This window comes from Seriola lalandi, unplaced genomic scaffold, assembly GCF_002814215.2.
Source record: "Seriola lalandi dorsalis isolate HSWRI2012SDOR001 ecotype SW California unplaced genomic scaffold, Sedor1 jcf7180002054926, whole genome shotgun sequence".
NCBI classification, from domain to species: domain Eukaryota; kingdom Metazoa; phylum Chordata; class Actinopteri; order Carangiformes; family Carangidae; genus Seriola; species Seriola lalandi.
The window spans coordinates 812,388-827,676 of record NW_019525478.1 but is presented as its reverse complement, the minus strand read 5'-3'; the positions used below and the strand labels follow the sequence as shown (position 1 = coordinate 827,676).

At 41.4% G+C, this 15,289-nt stretch overlaps 2 protein-coding genes and 1 non-coding gene across 4 annotated transcripts; 2 read left to right on the top strand and 1 right to left on the bottom strand.

Moving 5' to 3' along the window:
- Positions 1 to 2,639: 2,639 nt before the first annotated feature.
- trnak-cuu (transfer RNA lysine (anticodon CUU)) lies at positions 2,640 to 2,712 on the top strand. Its single transcript has one exon. It is a non-coding gene; the product is annotated as a tRNA-Lys (tRNA).
- An 808-nt stretch (positions 2,713 to 3,520) lies between these two features.
- Positions 3,521 to 11,253, top strand: kdelr3 (KDEL endoplasmic reticulum protein retention receptor 3). 2 transcript variants are annotated; one of them, XM_087170026.1, is made up of 6 exons: positions 3,521 to 3,661; positions 6,124 to 6,175; positions 8,726 to 8,826; positions 9,163 to 9,321; positions 9,449 to 9,701; positions 10,242 to 11,253. In XM_087170026.1, exons 1-6 carry the CDS (start codon positions 3,635 to 3,637, stop codon positions 10,283 to 10,285), a joined length of 636 nt encoding a protein of 211 aa, XP_087026152.1. In that variant the 5' UTR covers positions 3,521 to 3,634; the 3' UTR covers positions 10,286 to 11,253. The 2 variants fall into 2 exon arrangements, with proteins under 2 accessions (XP_087026152.1, XP_023287404.1); XM_023431636.2 differs by lacking the exons at positions 3,521 to 3,661; positions 6,124 to 6,175 and adding an exon at positions 7,191 to 8,307.
- On the bottom strand, positions 11,213 to 15,202 carry LOC111673769 (GTPase IMAP family member 7). The gene is made up of 2 exons (XM_023431633.2): positions 12,802 to 15,202; positions 11,213 to 12,510 (listed from the first exon to the last, which is right to left on the bottom strand). Exons 1-2 carry the CDS (start codon positions 12,962 to 12,964, stop codon positions 11,459 to 11,461), a joined length of 1,215 nt encoding a protein of 404 aa, XP_023287401.1. The 5' UTR covers positions 12,965 to 15,202; the 3' UTR covers positions 11,213 to 11,458.
- Positions 15,203 to 15,289: the final 87 nt, after the last annotated feature.

Below are 15,289 nucleotides of genomic sequence, written 5' to 3'. Positions count from 1 at the left end.
GGGGGGGGGGGGGGGGGGTGCTTCTTTTCAAAATGTCTTCCCCTGAATAGGGATGTGGGTCTTACATCTGCCCATATGACAATTTCACAGAGGAGGAACGAGGGGGCGGGTGGAGACACGGTGCAGTGTGTTCGCAGCAGCAGTGAAGTAAACAGCAAACAAAAACTCTGAGTGCAGACGGAGGGAGTTCATGAGGGAAAGAAGGACACAAAGAGGGAAACCACGCTGCTGTCGAGGATGAGGTCAAGTCAACACAACTATAAATACTGCTGCCTAATTCAATACAGTTTAGCATTGCATTAATCAGGACAGACATGAATGATGGGTGCAGCTGGCTGGTGGCGGGTCGGCCGACCTGAACAGAGGAATGTGCTGATGCTGTCACTCATTGTTTCTTGGATTGTGGAGTATGGAAAGTTGGAAAGAAAGTGGAAATGTGCTGTGATAGTTTTCCTTTGTTCCAGACCTTGAAAACGCTTCATGAAGAGACTGTTTCAAGTCTATTTCTGGTCTAATTTTACTCCTAACCGCAGCGCACACATCAGAAAATGTTTCTTCATAGCTGCTCCCAAACCCAAAATCCACCATGTAAGTCCTTCCCAGTGGATAAAAGCAAGTCTGTCATTGATAAATAGGCTTTTGATATAAATCCAAACGATGTAAAAGTCAAACAAAGATGCTTTAAAGCCTTAAATATCCCTCAGATTGTAGAGAACATATTATCCTAGAAAATCGTTCTAATGCACAAGCTTTCAAAGAGAAGCTCCAGGTGGTTAATTTGAACTCTGTGTGATTGTCAAAATGATTACACCTATTAATTACCCCAAGCCTCATTTTTACAGATAATCACAGCCTTCACCCACTACAGTGTCAGGGCCCACAGCTGAGAGGAGTCTTCGCCGTGGAGCGTCAGTGGGTTTGAAAAGGATCAGAAACTAAATAAGTGGGTATCATCACAGTGAAAACAAAAAACACAGACTGATCAGACAGTCACAGAGTCCAGCAGCTATAGGGAGGAGGTGACCAGGCAGACACACTCCTCAGGGCAGACTGGACTGTGTGGATGTATAAATAGCTACTAATCGGGCCTGGGTGTCAGATTAGTTCCCATAACCTTTTGCTCAGCACACCCTCATTACAGTAGCCTACATATGGGTCAGAGGACGTCCTCTACAGTCCATTTTCTGCTCATCCACATGCTTGTCTGAAATAAATCACCCACAGGAGACTCATTTATTGCACATGTTGTATATACACTGGCTATACCATCGTCCCTCTTCATTGTTCATGCATCATTCTTAGATTTCGAATAATACAAACACTTGTGGTTGAGAATAAATACTCAATGTGAACAACCTAGTGACACATAAAGGGACCCGGCTGTGTGCAGGATGCTTCAGGGGTTTATGAAGACGCCGTGTGCTCTCCGTTGGTGTGCGGTGCCCCCTCACTTCTCTGCACCACCGTGGATGCACTCTAAGTAGGCTGAAAGCGTTTCCTCTGTAATCTCAGGTGCCCTGTGCTGATTTTACCGCATCAAATGTGAGAGTAGGATGTAGAGGAGCAGGATGCGTGCCCTGCCAGAATTCAGCTGCAATTTGTGGATTACTGTGAAGAGGGAGGACGAATGAGGAGGTGGAGACGGTGGGATGTGATGTGAAGGGAGACGCCCAGTGATGAGAAACGGAGGGTGAGTGGTTTTAGGTTCTGACAGTGATTCAGAAAGCAGGATTAGGAAGAAAGAGAGGGAGGTAGGTGGAGCAGAAATGTCAGAAGAAGAGAGGGTGGGGAGTATTTTAAAATATTGAAAAGCATGAGTACAATTGTGCTACAATAAAAGTCTCTTGCGTATTTGCACAAAGATTCAAAAAGATTTGGTTTGCAGAACCACATATGTCACACCTGATTACAGACTCATCTGAGTCTCATTCAAACCAGAAGAACAGAAATACAAACAGCTCGTCACACAGCTGGAGAAGACTTGAAACGTCCTCCCCACACACATAAAAAAAACTGTCAAATTACTGTAAAATTAAAGTAAAATATCCTAATTCAAATAAAGTGTAAAAACAATACATTTACAGAAGGTTTCATTAATATTTCTACAGAGAAAAAAAAATTATTTTACAGATTTCTCCTAATTTATTATGATCAAACACCTTCAATAAAGTGAATCCTCTCAAGTTTCAGATTTTATGCAGAGAAACTTTTTCCTTATAATAAAATTAAGTGTCAATCAATGAAATATTAACACATGCTTAATATTGTAAAGTAAACCTTTTGATTTGGAAGAAAAAGTAAAAAACTGTATAAAACGGATTAAAATCTTTATATCATTCATCATTTCATTCAACAGTCTGCTGAACCGTTTTACATGAAATAATCGCTATCACATCAGATAACAGGTAGTACAAATGATCATTGGGAATAAAAACCTAGTGGGCAAAGTTTTGCATATAGAAGTGGTGACATCTGTTGGTTGAAATTTGATGTTACAATTTTCTGACATTCTTTTCTCTTCAGAATTAGCAATAATCTTCTGCAGATTTTCCTGATCAAAGCATAACTTTGTGTCCTGAAATATGTATTGTGTGAGCAATGTTTTTGGTTTTCACATGAGGTATCTTGCTGTATCGCACGCCCGGCTAGCTCAGTCGGTAGAGCATGAGACTCTTAATCTCAGGGTCGTGGGTTCGAGCCCCACGTTGGGCGATATAAGCTTTTAAGAGGAAGGATCATTGCAAGAATGGGGGGAAAAAAGATGCGAAGGAACTTCATTTCTGAGAGGCTAGATGTGAGTATAGGAACTCAAAAGGCCCTCTAGGAATGGATGTGGTTCATCACGATCAACGTGCTAACCTGCATCGCTCAACTGCTGCAGTTGGTTGATCATCATGTATTTTTCATTATATCTTACATTGAATGTCATGGTTCATTCATCTGCCAGTAATCTCCAGCTATCAGTTAACTCTCTGAGATTCTTTTCTCTTCAGTATTAGGGGCTGAAAAGTGAAGCCAACCCGGAAGTGCCTTAATGTGCAACACCACCGAGGTTCCGCTGGGGGCGGGCTCCAAAAAACTCTGGTTCCAATAAACACTCATTATAGAAACACCAACTTCTCTCATGAAATACTCAGTCGATTAATTTTTTCCGGAACTCATTACTGTGTGATGGGCTAAATTCACACTTTTTGTTCAGTGTTCTGGTGGTCCATCTGAAAAATAATCACCGAATTAATTTAATTAATTAAATTAAAAACAGGTATTTTGGGGGGGCGTGGCTGTTTGATTGATATACCTTTTTTTTTTTTCTCACAAAACTTTATTGAACAACAATGAGTAGAATATACAGACAGGTGCTCAGTATCTGTTTGATTGATATACCTGGTCTGCAATGATTGATCATATGACGCGGCAGGCCGGGAGGTCGATCACCGGAGGATCGATCACCCGAGGAGAGCTTGGGTCGTGAGCGTTTCGTATTGAATTAGTTGTGTTGAATATTATTTTTCTCAATATTTGTCCGTGGAGGAATAATTTATTACCGACAGTTTTGCTGTTAGTTATTTAGTTTTAATGAGTTTTCGGTTCACAGTAATTATGGCTCATTCTTCGTCACTAACAAACTGGAGAGATGATGATTATATACAGTTTTTTTTCGGTAAGTAAATGTTTATTTTCTGAACGTCCTACAGTTTTAATGTGTATGATGCTAGTAAAAAAAAGCTACTGCGTTTTTTCCCTACGTGCTTTGACCGGAGAACAGGAGACAGTTAACGCTTTGCTAACCTAGCTAGCTAGCTAGCGGGTAACTTAGTGTTTGTTATGCTAACCGTACCTGGTCCCAAACATGTAAACATTTGCAGGACAAGGATAAATATAGTTTAACTTATCGCACTCTCATGTTATTAGTCAGTCGCTGATAGAATTTTCCTACATGCAGCAAAACATTCAGGTTTATCTCATTAACTTATTTTCTGTCTCCTGTTCTCGCTGGTATCTTGTTGTATTGAGTTCAATACACAATCTATACTAGAACATTATCTTGTAGGGGTTTGTCATTTAATACTGTAAATTCATACACAGGAGTCCTCAACTGAAGCAGGTATTCATGCACCTGTCCTGACAGCTGGTATACTATCAACAGTGCGTGAAGCAGCCACAGTGATAATGTCATGATCAAGACCTCCATCTGTTCTTTTTCAGTTATCTACTGAAATGAACCAGCACCGACCTGTGTTGTAATACCACTTTGTGACACTAGAGGCTGTGTGAGTCAGTGGCGCGTCAAGTCTGCCCTCAGTCCCACGAAGAAGAACTTCCGGCAGAGCTTGAAGTTAGCATCACAGAAACGCAAGAATGGCTGAACCTCTTAAAAAGGTAATATTCATCTGTATCCCGCAGGACCGCTCCCGACAAGAAACCACGTTTAACAGCAAAGAAAAGAGGCAACACGAGTAAATCTTGGTGTGGCTTCCCGTCGCTGGAGAAGCTCCTGAGAGTAAAGAGGTGCGGTTTGATGCCGAGCTCGCAACTTTCCTGTTAGCCAGGTGAGTAGCATCATGTTGGCTCTTTAGCTAAAAGTATAATCAGTGCAACGACAGATGTTTTATTGGTTACTAGCGGTTGTAAATGACGACTGTAAATTGAGATTGTATGGACCCAGTAGACCGACTGAATACACGTCGATCAGTTCAACATGTTGTAACCACTTTACATTAGTTACTCCGGAGATTTCAGCATACCTGTCTTCATCAGGACCTGAGCCAGTAGAGATGCAATACCGCCTCCACCTGTCTCACTATCGGCAGAGAGTCTAGACACAGTGAGGAGGATCTAGGTGAGTAACATGCTGTCATTCACTTTTAAAAGTAAGACTTGTTTATAACACTGATTAAATCAGACCCCCAGTGTATATACACGTCCATACCGTTGATTCTTAAAAATGAATATACCAGTGACTATATTGGTTATGTATTTTACAATATATCCATATTTGTACTACTGAATATGTTGGTTATATAGTGCGTGTACACTGAATTCTTATCATACCTCTGGTTGTTTACCCTTCATTTACATTTCATAAAATTCATACTGTTAGTGTTCACATTGTATATATCTCAGAATATTCATACTGTCTTTATTTTCTTGCATATTCATATCTCTGCTCACAATTTATTATACTCACACAACCGATCTAACAGGTTTGAATATAAAGAACTTGTATGATCTAAAGGAATTGTCCTATCACATGTTTGTCTGTATCAGGACCAGAAGTCCAGTTTAATTTTCACCAATGATGGACCAGCACCTGCCTTTTCTTCTGCATCCGGCCTCAGCAATCAACCACATTACATCAACACCTTGAGGTATTATCCCTGCACATGATAGATATTGTCTATACTGTGATCTTCTGCACATCCCCTAATCAATACCTTTTGCACATCTTGCCCAGCAGGAGTTTTGTCTAAAACAGATTTGTTCATAGTTGTGTGGTGGTGTTTTTATATATGGATATTTTGACTGTTGCAGTATTTTACTTTTTATTTCCTCTGAATACGTTAATTGGATACTACACCAAGCCAAATATCTTGTAAGTGAAAACCTGCTTGGCAATAAACCTTATTTTCTGAGTCTGCCTTTGTGATGATGTCATCATCCCGTCCTCATGTTGATATAGCCTGCCAAGGACCATCCATGTGTCCTGCAGTATCCCCTTGCCTTCATAAATCTGCAAGTGTTTGACACTGAGGTTACAAGTATTTAGATCCTATTTTCACACCTGAATTCAAATTCTACTTGTAACCTCAGTGTCACACACTTGCAGGAATTTTGAGCACCACATTTTACAGTTTTGTGCTTTGCATGTGTAGATAGACAGAAGCTCTTCCTCTTTCAGTGTGTGTGTGTGTGTGTGTGTGTGTGTGTGTGTATATCTTCTTCACATGTACATGTATCATTTGTTCAGATTTAGTCAAAGTCTTGTTTTTTACAGTATATGGTAAATGAAGTTTAAATGGATGATTGATACATCTTTTATCTTGTGAAGTCCTTAGACTGCTTCAAAAACATTTCATAGTCAAGAGGAGCTGCTTGTCCTTATTTTTCCTTGTGTTTTTATAGGTATGGCAGAATCCACCTCGGGCCAGAACCACGCCTTGCCCAGCAAGAAATGGTAAGTCATGCACATTACTCCACCCCACACATTTAGGCTCAAATCTCTCAATTAATTTCTATTAAAAGTTTGTATTTTGTGTAATTGTATTTCCACACAGATCATAGTTAAATGTTTAATATAAGTTAAAATGTTTAATACATTTAAGTTGTTGTCATATCAAATGCATCAGAAAACAATGTGGATGTGATTATTAATATTTGGCTTGAATATTAAAATACTTGTTTGGAAACTTGCTGTGTCTGATTTGTTAAGGAAACAAAACTCTTGTTACTGTAACTATGTGTACCTAGGCTCAAATTAGGGTCAAAATGATTCTGAGCTTGTAAAGTCATGTTCACAAATAATTCCAATGTTTGTAGTTGTAAATCAACCTTTGTAAACCTGTAAGATAAATCTGCATGAGAAATTCAAGTTTGTGAAACAATTGCGAGAAAAAGATTTGTATTTGTTGAAAGTCTGAATCAAAACTCCACAAACGATCAGTGTTGAGGTTGAACAAAGACACTGTAAAAGAAGAAAGTGATTTGTCAACATCTGTGTCGTGATACAGAGAAGAAAACTGTAAAACTCTGGTCAAGTTCCCACAGTGTGACACTGAAGTGACAAGGATCAAAATTATTACTTGTCAGTGTCTCACATTGGGAATGTTGCTCACTGAGTTTTAGTTTTCTGCTCTTGATCTCTGTACAGACGTCCACAAAAGCATTTCTTCTTTCCCTCTGTCTCTGTTGAACCTCACCACTGATCATTAGTTCAGTTTTGATTGAGACTTCAAACAAATAGAAATCTCTTTGCCACAAGCACAATTTTCTTTCACATGCACAAACTTTTTCAAGAAAGCAGAAAAAATACTGTATAAATAATAGTAATTTTTCTTTACAAAAAATGGGAAATAAATGTAATTCATTATTATTGGCATAATGCTTAAAATAGAAGTTTGGCTGTTAATTCACAGATAATTTCTGTAATTTTACGGACTTTTGTACACTTTTAAAAAACAGAAAATTACTGTTAGAAAACTTAAGTTATTAAGTTAAGAGTTATTTTCTGTAAAATTAGGATTTTCTTTTTTACAGTGCAGGGGGGAATGAGATGTTTTTACATTAGTCTTACAGGCAGTTCATCATCCACTGAAACACTAATTTCATCTGCTCGGGTTTGTTTCACACACACAATCTAATTACTTTATTACATTTATGCATCTAATTACATTTAATTAAGCATGTATTCATGTAATGTTATCTAAGCCTGGAGACAGGTAAATTTTAATGTATGATTCATTTAAACCATGACCAATTTAGAGAGAGTAGTTTTCAAATGTATTATTTCCCTACAGTCTATCGCCATCTGCTGTTTAATGAAAGCAATAATCTTGAGGATGAGCCACCGGACACATATCTGGCCATTAGTCCAAGCAGCATCAAGTTAGCCACAGAAAGTCAATCAACACTGGATATAAAGGGATTTCGCCTTCAAAATAAAATGGTGACGTCTTTTAACGAATCGCCTGGCACCGCTTACCGATGCTAAACGTGTTGAACTTAACACAGGTAACTGTTCTAGACAGAAAGGTAATATCTTATGGGTAAACGCCAAACGGAAGTGAGGGTGTTGACCGGTGCGAGTTTTATTTTGAAAGAAAATGAGAAGCGGAAGACCGTGCGTTCGCTTGATCCGGGTCCGCTTGACGCTGGTTCCTGCTGTCTGAGCTGTCAGCCACGTCACCTCCTCTGAATCAACTTTCCTCTAAGAAACGCTGCACACAACGCTGAGTCCGCGAGCGGAATAAATACACTGTTTACCTGTTTGTCCCCACGCGCACTTTGGTAACGAGCCAACGAGCGACCTGACAGAGTTGCAGCCTGTTTTTCTTTCTCTTTTCTTTTTTTTTTTTGTTAATCTCGTCTCATTTTTTTTGTTGACGCGCGCGGAGTTTGTGTCCGAGGCTCAACAACTCTGCCCTGTCTGCTGTGGACGTGTAAAAGGCCCGTGAAGCTGCTGCGTTCAGGTTTTGTTGTTAACGCGGAACATCAACAACATGAATGTCTTTCGTCTCGCGGGTGACGTGTCACATCTGGCGGCTATCATCATCCTCCTCTTGAAGATATGGAGGAGCAGATCCTGTGCTGGTAGGCTGACTCTCTTGACAACCCACGCACGGCCTCTCTGTGGCAGCGCGCAGCAGTTAACAACACAGTGGTATTGATCAAGCTAAATCTGAAGTTTACCGGAACTGTATTTTGCATAATGCTGAGTAGTTGTTCAGGAGTGAAAACTACGTGGCAGTGTTAATGGAGCAATCTGCTGCATGCTCCACCTATGATGCAGCAGCCTGCATCTTTCAGGCAAATTACATCTGCACTTACAGCTCATTCCTATCATGTCAGTGAGCTGCTCAGGAACTCAAAGTGACCAGTCCTCTGCCTTAGGCAGTGATTAATCTCATTTATAATGCATCTCCTTGCACTCTCCCTCCTTCACTATGAACATATTTATTTATATTTGTTTATCTACTTCTCATTTTAATTGTCTGTTTTAATTGTTTAGGCATCTCTGGGAAGTCTCAGGTGCTGTTTGCACTCGTCTTCACCACCCGGTACCTTGACCTGTTCACAGCCTTCATTTCTGCCTACAACACAGTCATGAAGGTAAGTGTGTGTGTGTGTGTACGTGCAGTTAAACGTGCACAAAAAACCTCACCCTTAACCTAACCCTCAGTGCTGACTGTAGCTACGAGACTGTTACAGAAGCCCTGCCCACTGAACAGGGGTAGGGTTAAGGTTTTGAAGACCAAGACACACACACACACACACACACACACACACACACACACACACACACACACACACACACACACACACGGGGGAGCAGTGAGTTCGACCTGTAAAAACAACCACTGACAGCCCGAGTGTCTTGCTATCAGTGTTTTGCTTTGTTTTCGTGGATGTTCAAGACCAATAATCAATACTTGTCCCTGGTCTCAGGTGGTGTTCCTGGCTATGTCCTACGCCACTGTATACCTGATCTACATGCGCTTCAGGAACTCGTACGACTCGGAGAACGACACCTTCCGCGTGGAGTTCCTGCTGGTGCCGGTCATCGGACTGTCCTTCCTGGAGAACTACGTCTTCACCCCAATGGAGGTAAATACACAAAATGATTTCTTATTCATTTAAGTTTTAATGATGTTATACTTACATCTAGATTGCCTAATTAAAACTCCTCTTCTCACATTTATTCTCAACATCTCCATTTGAAACTTCCACCCAGGTCCTTTGGACCTTCTCCATCTTCCTGGAGGCGGTGGCCATAATGCCGCAACTCTTCATGATCACTAAGACCGGCGAGGCCGAGTCCATCACCACCCACTACCTGTTCTTCCTGGGCCTCTACCGAGCCCTCTACATAGCCAACTGGGTGTGGCGTTACCACACGGAGGGCTTCTTTGACCAGATCGCGGTGGTGTCCGGCGTCGTGCAGACCATTTTCTACTGCGACTTCTTCTACCTTTACGTCACAAGGGGTGAGTGTAGACTGTTGTGAAGGGGGATGATTCAGCATAACAACAATGAAGCCTTTAGATCAGCGGGAGAAGACTAGAAGCCTACACCTGAACTTTCGTTGACATAATTAATTTGTTTTTGTAGTAATTATATGTATAGTCCTTATCTATAGAGCTACGACCAACAGGAAGTTTGACGAATTGCTCAACACTTTAATCTGTGAGAGATCAAAATCTGAACAGTTTGAGCCACGTGGTCAACAAAGTGCAGAAGTCCAACATTAGGAGGTTAAATGTGGTAGATGTTGCAAATGTTTGATCATTTTCCTTCATAATAAAAAACTCCAATGTAACTGATTTATTTACTGAACATTTACAGGCGCCCAGCTGTGAGCTGTTTCCATCCATTGTATTCTGTAAAGACTTTATTGTCTGTTATGAGATGTTTAGTGGTGACTGGGAATAGTGTTTGAGGAAATGTAAATGTCGTGGTTTTCGAGGTCAAACTCTCCTCTCACACCCGGTTTTCGTTGTCCCTCTCTGTCCCCCGCCTGTCTGCAGTGCTTCGAGGAAAAGCGAAGATGAGTTTGCCGATGCCCATTTAAAAAGAGACCATCTGTGCCTGCTACAGCTCAGCATCTGAACACAGACCTTTCCCTTCAACTGTACATGTGTTTCGCGATGGGACTAATGGTCTGACATCTTCCTGTAGACCGAAATGAGTGCACCTCTAGAAATTGATTTTCTGTCTGACTGGTAGCTTGTGTGTGTGTGTGTGTGTGTGTGTGTGTGTGTGTGTGTGTGTGTGAGAGAGAGTCTGTGTGTTTGCGAGTGTGTATTCGCACATGCTCTGTTGTGCTCAGAAGTTTGTGATGTTATGTTTGGAGTTTTTGTTTTGTTTTTTTTTCTTCATAAAATGCAAATGTTACACTTGATGTGCACATGGAATTTAAATTCAGGCAAGTTAGTAACACTATGGAAACTGTATTTGTGCTTACTGTCCCCCCTGTTGAATCCACAGAGATGTACCTGAGGTTGCAGCGTTTGTCAGCACCAGTGCATCCTGTGTTACAGCTGTAAGAGTCCCCAGACTTTCAAATCAAAGTTTCCTACATTTTATCCAAACTCAATCTTGCCCAGTGATTTGCAGTAAAGACAAATACTGTAGTATTTGTAAATTTCTCATCTATAATCTTTCACAGTGGCTTCCTATTCTGTAATGTTAGACCCTCCCTGAATAGTTTACTGTGCTATGTGCTAACTTTATTTTTTCCTCTTTGCCAAATATGTTAACTTTTACTATTTCCTCTTCATTATTGTCTTTTTGTATTTCAGTGTTTCTTTCATGGGAGAAAAAGGGCTAATCAATTTGTTTCCGGGGTCGTCTCCCTGACTGAACTGTTCTGTTGTCACGCAGAAAAGAGAAGTACGAAAATGTCAGTGGAGGGTCTTGAATTTGTGTAAAAGCTTTGATATACAAAAGGATTGACACTTGCAAACGTGTTACTGGCAGAAAGTTGAATTGCACACTGTTTTTATGACATTACTTTTATTATAACGTGATTTCTCTCTATTCAGAGGTGTGTGTTTTTTTACAGTCCACACACACACACACACACACACACACACACACACAAATATATGCATGCATTCTTATTTAACATTATGGTCTGAAAGTGCTGGTGCATAAGGTCAATGTTAAACCAAGACACAGTGGAAAAAGTGAAGTTTCACACAGTCACTTCTCTGTCCTTGTATCCTGAAGTGCACGTTTCCCATCAGTGCAGGAAGGTTTTTCGGTGTTTGTATAACACCTTACCTCCCTCTCTCACAGCCCCTCCCACCGCTTTGGCAGCAGAAGTGATGGAGAGCGGCGTTGCTGCCAGAGCCGCCGCCTTCTCCACCACCTTCACCTTCTTCACAGCTTTCCCTTTCCCTTTGTCCTTCTCCATGATCCCTGCTCCCTCTGCAGCGCCTTTCCCCAGCGCAGTCAGCAGCTCGCACCAGAAGAGCCGCTCCGCCCTCTTCCTGGCCTCCTCCTCCTCCCTCTTCCTCTGCTCCTCTTCCCTCCTCCTCCGCCTTTCCAACTCTGGTCCCTGCTCCTCTCTGTCTTCGGCCTCCTTCTGAGGGGACTCCACCCTTGGTCCTGTTTCTCCCAGAATCCTCTGTTGTGCCTCCCTGATGGCCCTCTCAGCCTCCTTAAACATCTCGTTGCTATAGCAACCGCCTCCGTTGTCTGCCACAATCTTGTCTACCTTCTTCAGTAGCTGTGCCACCTGTTGTGTGCTCTCCGTGGTCTTGACCTGTTCGCTGTTATCAAAGACGTGATACCCGCCGTGGCAGCTGCTGACAAACTCCAGCAGCTCCTGGCTCTCCTCCAGGAAGTCCTTGATGCGTTTGCCCTGCAGCTGGTCCCCCCAGGTGAACAGCACCACGATGAACCTGGAGGCTCCAGGCCCAAATGTAGCTCTGATCCACTCCAAGCCGTCTCTCTCCTCCGGTGTGAACCTTCCGGGCCGCAGGGTCACCACGAAGGCGTGGGGTCCCGGAGAGGACAGGACGACGCACCGCCCCACTTCTGCCATGACTTCCTGCGGGGGAAGCCCTGTGTGGAAGAACCCCGGAGTGTCGATCACAGAGATGCTTCGCTCATTTACTGTCCCGGTCTGCCTCTTGCACTGGGCGGTGACAGAACAGGGGGAGGTGTCGACCCAGAACGCAGACCTGCCCAGGATGGTGTTGCCCGAGGAGCTTCTGCCTGTTCCCGTCCTCCCCAACAGAACAATCCTCAGAGGTTCTGCCTCTGCTGCAGGAGGTGATGCTTCACAGGCTGTGGCGGAAATACAGTCATGCACAAGTACAAGCATTTTAACATCTTTCTATTTTTTTTTTAATAACTATTTCCCTTCCTGGCTGCAGTCATTATCTGGCCTATTTAAAGCAGACACTACATCATGTTCTAGGCACCGTTTATACCAGTTTATATTTTATGGACTAGGTTTCATAAAGCATGTATGATCATTTAAATAGCTGCTGTTGTTTTTGTGTGTAGTGGGCCACAGTACACTGGTGCAGTGCTGCTCAGATCATGAACTTAGTGTGATAACATAAGTCCACATACCTTCATGTGACGCAGCATTTTCAGATGATGACATCCTAACGGAGACTATGATAAAAAAAAAAAAAAGCCTTTGACCTGCCGGTGATTCGATGGCCGAGAATACAGAACAGTTTCCGTACGTTGTCGCTGCGACTCGGATTTCCTTTTTGTTTTTAATTGTCATTTAATTTCCACCAGAGCGAAGGAAGCATCGGTGCAGACACAGTCCGCGGAGGAGCAGAGAGATGCGACGAAACCCCCCTGAAATAATAACAGTGAAGAAGAGTTGTCACGTAGTGGAGACCGGTCTCCTCCCCAGGAAACAGCCTTTAATAATACAATGACCACCAATGCAGATGTTGCTATTGTTGCTTGTAATAATCTCACTATGATGAAATGAGTTGCACATGAATCTGATCACAAAATCCTCAAAAATGGATCAGGTGCTGCAGTTTATCTCTGTGGCCACTGGATGGCAGTAAAAACCAGTAATTATTAACTCACTCAGATAAACAGAGTCTCATATTAAAGGGACAGTTCAGGTTTTATTGACGTGGGGTTGTGTGAGGTAGTCACGAACAGTCGGTTCATTACTTATAATCGATTCTGATCAGCTCTCTCCCGATCTGACAAGGAGCAGCAGCAAATTAGCAGAGGGACGTGTTGCTGTGGGCGACCAGAGAAAAGTCTTTTAGATGCTTTTAAAAACGACCACTGAAACAATCCAATATCCGTTTAAATGTAGGCTTCATGTAGGATATTAGTTTGTCTTCCTGCGAAAAACAGCACTTTCCTTTGGCATTACATTTAATATTTTTGGAAACCAATGCATTTTCAAACGCTGACACGAAGCTTTAGAGATAAATAAATCGAAACAAGGGATGAATTAGCAGCCGGGCTGTAGCCGTGGTAGCTACACAGTGAGAAAGTCATCAGTGCTAATAGAGAGAGGCGTTCACTGCCCTCTAGTGGCTGCACTCGGGAACTGCAACAAAACTAGCATCAATGCGCAGATGATATTATATGAAGACTTCCGGTAAATCCTTTCAAAATACAGTGACCAAACTGCCATTATCAAACAAAAATTATCATTAGATTTAATTGTTAATAGTGTTGTTTACCACCCTCCAATTTCCTTATGATTACAGTGAGAGGAACTGCAGCAAACTTAATTAGTGAAATTAGCCCAAGAGATCAATATATGAAAACGTATAAACAAGAAAGGAACTACCCAATTAAAGACGAGGGTCAAATGACCGAACTAGAACTGACCTGGAATTATATTTTGAAAGTATTTTCCCAGAAGTATTATTACGCTATCATGTATGCACTGATGCAAATTTTAAGAATTTAACATATTGCAGTTACACACTGGTGACCACTGGGATGCTTCTCCAGTTCAGCTTGGTGAAAGTGAGCTAACTGTTATGAAAACAGTTATTCATCTGAGTTAAATCCTTTATGTAATTTGGTCAGAATTTAATTTGAAAGATAAACTGCTTATCAATGAGTAATTGTGGAGTTAGTTTCTATATGAATCGGGGAGCAACTTGTTTTCTATCTCCATTTTATTTCATTTTTCAATTATTTTTTCTTACTTTGCAGCTATTTCAGTTTATTCATTGCTAACATAAACTTATGCACCACTTATTACGCTTATTACTGTACGTTTTAGCAACCAATTTAATTGATGGTTGCAGTTCCCCATTTCGACCAATAGAGGGTAACGAACATTCATGATTTTAAAATACGGTGAATTAACTTTGAAATTCTCGTTCAGTCAAGACAGACAATGCTATACCACACTAGTCTTTCAAAATAAAACAAAAAATGTCTCAAGTTCACAATTGAATTACATAGTAGATACACAATTAATCAGATTTAACCTTTGTGAACCAGTGGAGGCACACTCATTAGTGGCACCAGCAAAAATAATTAACTACAATTCTGGAAAAAAAGGGTGACTGAGTTCTGCTTTGATGTCCTAATCAGTAACTATTTGATGTGAGGCAGAGCTGGCACTAAGTTAATTAGAACTTTAATGTATTCCTTTATCATAGGAAAGCGTTCAGAGTACATCTACTCTGTTCTGGCGGCTAATTGCTAACACAGCAGGGGAAACACGCAACAGATTGATTGACTATAGATTGTCTTGTTAAACATAATATTCTCCAACATACATGTCCCCATGTTTTTGCATCATTAGGATGAGACGTGATTAATTTGACAATTCACTTACCTCCAGTGAGTCAGTGAAAAGGTATTTTCTTTTAAGTCCGGTCGATTAGACTCTGCCCCATCCTTTACCCGACCTCTCAACACGTACAACAGAGGGAAGTCAATGAAGCGCAGTCTGTACACACCCACTCAGTCTTGAAAAGTCTAATTAGGTAAAATAAGTGAGAACACCTGTGTGAGTGTGCAGACTGTAACCTTTCAGTTTTAAAGACCACGCACATCCACACAGTCATTGATTTGTTTTTCTCACCCAAGGGGAAGAAGAAATATA

Coding starts and splice junctions, on each gene's coding strand:
- LOC111673769 (XM_023431633.2), bottom strand. CDS start 12,964: ATGACAATTAAAAACAAAAAGGAAATCCGAGTCGCAGCGACAACGTAC. Junction 12,511..12,801: donor AAATGCTGCGTCACATGAAG/GTATGTGGACTT, acceptor TTTCCGCCACAG/CCTGTGAAGCATCACCTCCT.
- kdelr3 (XM_023431636.2), top strand. CDS start 8,217: ATGAATGTCTTTCGTCTCGCGGGTGACGTGTCACATCTGGCGGCTATC. Junction 8,827..9,162: donor CCTACAACACAGTCATGAAG/GTAAGTGTGTGT, acceptor CCCTGGTCTCAG/GTGGTGTTCCTGGCTATGTC. Junction 9,702..10,241: donor CTACCTTTACGTCACAAGGG/GTGAGTGTAGAC, acceptor GCCTGTCTGCAG/TGCTTCGAGGAAAAGCGAAG.